The following is a 5,278-nucleotide window of genomic DNA, read 5'->3' as shown; positions in this document are numbered from 1 at the left end:
CTTCTGTAAAGTGTGTGTTCATCTGTAATATTGCAGAAATAGACTCCTGTACATGTTTAATCTGAGTGAAGATCATCTTTGAAGTGTAATGTTCACAGGTGTCTTCTGGGAAATCGCTGAAACTGCTGCAGGAACAATGGAGGATCTACACGAATGAGTGTGTTCAGAGCTTCACCAACACACCGCCAGCCTCAGGTCCGACTCGCTGATGAACAGCTGCTGTGTTTATGATGCTCTAGTGTTTCCATCACTCCGTGTGTGTGTGTGTGTGTTTCAGGGCTGGTGTGTAACAGGACGTTTGATCAGTACGTGTGTTGGCCCGATGGCCCCGCCGGCGCCACGGTTAACGTGTCCTGCCCCTGGTATCTGCCCTGGTACCGCAAAGGTAAAGCCTTAAACTCACTCCTGACAGAAATAGCAGTCCTGTTCTGAGATATGATCAACATGTCCGATTATAAAGCAGTACATATGGGTCATTTTCAGGTCATGAATTACTCCTGACATCATTAACAATTTGTTTAAATTACAAATTAAAATGATTTTTTTACTTCAAATATCAGTCAGTTTGCATGTCCCGATTCATCCTGTTTATTTTAATATAGGTTATAGGCCTATGTATATTAATGTAAGCTAAATTATGCTTTTATTATAATAAAAGTAAAGTCAGAGAGATCATATCACTATTTTTTTAAAGAAGAAAATGCCACAGCGTTAACAATTTAGAAAACAATTTGGACAGTGAAAGCATGTTTTAGTGTCAATAAAAGCATAATTTAGCTTACATTAATATACATAGGCCTATATTAATATATGTGTGTGTGTCATGTTTTGGGTTTAGTTTCTTGTTCTTGTCATTGTCATGTTTCTATGTCTTGTCATGTGATTGCCTGTTTGTCATGTGATCCTGCCATGTGTCTTGTCATTGGTTAATCGTCTGATCATTGTTCACAGATGTTTCTTGTAATTGTCAGTGTATTTAATCCCTCATGTTTGCCCTGTCTTGTTCGAGTATTGAATGCTTCTTGTTCTTGTTCCCAGTTTCATGGGATTGTTTTATGTTTGAACACGTTTTGTTAATAAATTGCATTTGGGTTCTCTCTTCAACTTACCTCCAGTGGATATGTTACAGTGTGTGTGTGTGTCTCTGATTTATTTTAATTTCAGTGTTAGTTTTGGTCATTTTAGTTCTTCAACTAAAACTTGTCTTCAGCCAAGGCAAAATTTCAACAAGGTTTTTAAGTTTACGTTTTTCATTTAGCCTACTCTTTATTTTCTACTTATTTTAGTTTTATTTCAGTTCCTGTAAATGATTTGTAATAGTTTATCTGTGGTTTTGGTTCAGCATCGCTGGGGATCTCAGTAATATGGCTTGGTCTTCATGAATGTAAAGTGCATTAGACTCAGTCCAGCTGTGACCGGAGTGTGTTTCCGCTGTGTTTGGTCAGTTCATCAGGGCTTGGTGTATCGTGTGTGTGGCGCTGACGGCAGGTGGGCTCATGGGAAAAACACCAGCGAGTGTGAGCAGGACGACCCTGGACAGGTGAGAACGCCAGTTTAATGACTTAATGAGGCTTTTAACCCATGATGACGCTAACGGTCAGCTAATCCCTCTTTCTCTCCGTGTGTGTGTGTGTGTGTGTGTGTGTGTGTGTGTGTGTGTGTGTGTGTGCGTGTGTGTGTGCAGAAGCAGTACGGTCAGATCCTCAGTAAGTTCAGAGTCATGTACACCGTTGGATACTCACTGTCTCTGGCAGCGCTAACTCTCGCTCTGGCCGTCCTGGTCTCGTTCAGGTAACCATATATTACACACGTACCTGACCATATACTGTATGAAACATGTATCTGACCATGTGATCACAGATCTCCGTTCTCCCATTGGTGTTTCCCTCAGGAAGCTGCACTGCATGAGGAACAACATCCACATGAACCTGTTCGGCTCCTTCATCCTGCGCGCGCTCTCCATCCTCCTCAAAGACGCTCTCCTGGACCGGATGAGCAGCACTCACAGCTTCCAGGGGCAGCGCTGGGTCAGCGGACAGGTACGGGCGCTCAGGTGTCACATGACCCCTGTCGTTTACAGGTGCAGCTGAAGCCAGAGGAAACTGCCGGACAGTTACTCTTTAAAACTCTCCTTCTGTAAACGGACACCGACTTGCATTGATATAGGTCAGATTATTTCCAGTATATCATGGAAGAGCAAATGTGAAACTGAGCAAAGAACTGTGTGAATGAGAGATTATAGTTCCAGTCAGCTAAAACTATTCATTTATTTATTTGCTGAAAAAAAACACAATCTTGAGCATATATATATATATATATATTTCACATTTATTTTAAATACGGTTTTATTAAAAAGTGTTATTTGTTAACATCACACACACACACATATAATATTTAATATATATTTTTAATTAATAATTATATATAATATATAACATTTTGTTTTAATAAAGCAGTGTTTGCCCATTGTTTTGAAAACGACCCCCCCTCCCCCCGAAAGAATGACAACAATATATATATATACAATAAATCCAAAAAACTGCTCCATGAAGTGTTAAGAATGTCGAAGAGGAACGGAGAAGGTGACAATCCTAAAAAGGCAAACATTTGTTTTTAATTTCTTAAAAGCAACAAAATCCGAAGAGATAACTCAAGAAAAGCCAGCCTCTGTGGAGATGCCAACTGAATTTACTGTATAAAGCGGAATTTCATGGAATTTGTAAAACATTTTGATGAATAAATAAAAAAGCTGTTCAGTACATATGAAATCAAACCGCGATATAAACTAGTGTGTGTGAATATTAAACCGCAAAAATACTATATGAATCCTACATGTTCTGTGTGAATGAATGGTGCAGACGACGCGCAGTTTCATTTACCCCACACACACACACATACACACACACACACACACACACACACACACACACACACACACACACTGAAGCACGTGTGACGTTTAATTTTTTAATTCATCATTTAATTTTATATGATAAAAAAAAAAATTACGTATTCATTTGATTACCAGAAAACAACACAACACCAAATTCGTGTTTCATAGATTTTTTTTTATTTTTTTTGTATACGTTTAATAATTGTATAAATGTCATGATTTCAATTAATTAGACATGCTTTTTGATTACTAAAAAATGTACACCACATATCCATAACACCCCCACCCCCTTGATCAAAGGGGAAACATATACAGTGTATTTGAACAATTAACTTTTTTCTCCAGTTGCTTTTACATTTATGGAAAATTGGTTTTAAAATTACTGTTACATTTTGTTTTGATAATAAATTATTCATGATATAATCAAATATAATATTCTAGGACCTGTCCATTTATTTCTTTGATCAATCAATCAGATGAGGAAAAAAAATTAAATATTATTAATGAATAATTTTTAATAAGGAATAATTGTTGGATTTTTTTAATTAATCATTTTATATTTTTTTTTAATCCATTATTTTTAAAATGAGTACACATTTTTACACATCTTGCCCAACGTTATCCTCCAAACAATGTGCACGTTTAAAGATAGGGAAAATATATAGTGAAATGATCTGTGTAGTATCAATAATCAAATGTGTTGTCGATTAGTTTTACTTTAATTTTTGATTAGTTGTTGCAGTCGTATAATATTCTTTATAAGTGTTTTAAAATGAATAAAATCCGTTATATATCCATCATTTTCATAATGATTTCCATTCTTCCGTACATCAGACGGTCTGTGATTGGTCGGGGGGTGTGTCATCAGAGGCTGAATTTGCATATTGCATGCGTTCCTCAGACGGTGACTGGTTGTCGTGTTGCCATGGTGATGATGCAGTACAGCGTGATGGCCAACAACTGCTGGCTGCTGGTGGAGGGCTTGTATCTGCACAGTCTTCTGGTCATCACCGTCTTCTCCGAGAGGAACTACTTCTACATTTACCTCTGCATCGGCTGGGGTGTGTGAGCTTACAACCTTCTATCTGCGTTTCCACTTTCACCGAGAGGCGTTTGAGGAAACGTCTGAAGTGTTTCTGACTTTGAAGTGGTTTATTGAAGATAAGCGTGTCTGAATATGAATGAGCTGAGGCTTTTGATTGGCAGACTGACTGTGTGTGTGTTGTGTTGCAGGTGCGCCGCTCATGTTTGTGCTGCCGTGGATGACCGTCAAATACCTGTATGAGAATGAAGAGTACGTGTCTTTCACTTCAGTTCTGACTACACAAAGAGTTTGGACACTTAAAACTGTCTTTGCATTAGATAAGATGTCAAACACACTTCATCATTGTTGCCCACCGCTTTTAAATCAGCTTCTGTTCTGATGATTTTAGAGATTTTAAAGGGGTGGTTGATTATGATTTCACTTTTCTAACTTTAGTTAGTGTGTAATGTTGCTGTTTGAGCATAAACAACATCTGCAAAGTTACAACGCTCAAAGTTCAAAGCAGAGGGAGATATTTTCTTTTAAAGAAATCGCTTTTTAAGGACTACAACAAACGGCTGGTAGAGACTACATGACATTCCTCCCGGGTTAGTGACATCACCAACCCTAGAATTTACATAAACCCCGCCCCCTGGACGCGGTTTTAAAAATCATGAAAGCAGGTCTATTATAGTTAACTAAAAATTAATCCATAAAATATTTTTTTTTTCGTTACAATGAACATTAACTGAAATATAATAAAATATTTTAAAAAATAGTTCAGCTAGCAGCAAAAATTTTTACTTTCCTTTGATTTAATTTAATTTAATATACTGAATTAAAATAGAAATACTAAATGAATAGAATATCTAGATATATTGTAAAAAAAATAAAAATTAATAACTAAAATTAAAATGATAAAGCACAATATGAAAAACTGATTCAATATAAAAAGAATGAGAGAGAGAGAAATAAATTGAATTGAGAGAGAAATCAGTGTTAAAATATCGGTTATATTTAGTTTTTATAATAAATAATTATATAATAAATACATTATTTTATATTTGATAATACATAATATTCTAGTTAATTTTATCTGTCAATTATTTATATTTGATACATTGATTAATTGGTTTAAAAAAAATCTTATTAGTGATTTATGTATAAAATAATTTTTAATTGAATTGTTATCTATCTCAATGTTGTTCTCCAAGCAATGAGCCGCTCGAGGGCTGTACAAACAACTGTAGTGAATGTTTCCCCTAACACACATCTGGCAGTGAAGTCCTGTGGGAGTCGTACAGTAAATCCTGACGTCCTGTCAGATATGGAGTGAGTGTGTGTGGGATCCGCTCAGATAT

At 36.2% G+C, this 5,278-nt stretch overlaps 1 protein-coding gene across 1 annotated transcript in view; it reads left to right on the top strand.

The window, feature by feature from the left end:
• The window catches only part of gcgrb (glucagon receptor b), a 48,883-nt gene extending 44,435 nt beyond the window's left edge, over nt 1-4,448 (top strand). Inside the window, exons 3-9 of the mRNA XM_079615942.1 lie at nt 99-195; nt 278-385; nt 1,446-1,540; nt 1,685-1,791; nt 1,892-2,039; nt 3,795-3,954; nt 4,127-4,448. Of these exons, the coding sequence (XP_079472068.1) occupies nt 99-195; nt 278-385; nt 1,446-1,540; nt 1,685-1,791; nt 1,892-2,039; nt 3,795-3,954; nt 4,127-4,317 (906 nt within the window). The 3' untranslated portion in view covers nt 4,318-4,448. The remainder of the gene's footprint in view (nt 1-98; nt 196-277; nt 386-1,445; nt 1,541-1,684; nt 1,792-1,891; nt 2,040-3,794; nt 3,955-4,126) is intronic.
• Nucleotides 4,449-5,278: the final 830 nt, after the last annotated feature.

The sequence above is a fragment of the Phoxinus phoxinus genome (assembly GCF_949152265.1).
Source record: "Phoxinus phoxinus genome assembly, chromosome: 6".
Lineage (NCBI taxonomy): Eukaryota > Metazoa > Chordata > Actinopteri > Cypriniformes > Leuciscidae > Phoxinus > Phoxinus phoxinus.
Note: the sequence above shows the minus strand (reverse complement) of the source record. Positions and strands in the feature narration are given on the sequence as shown.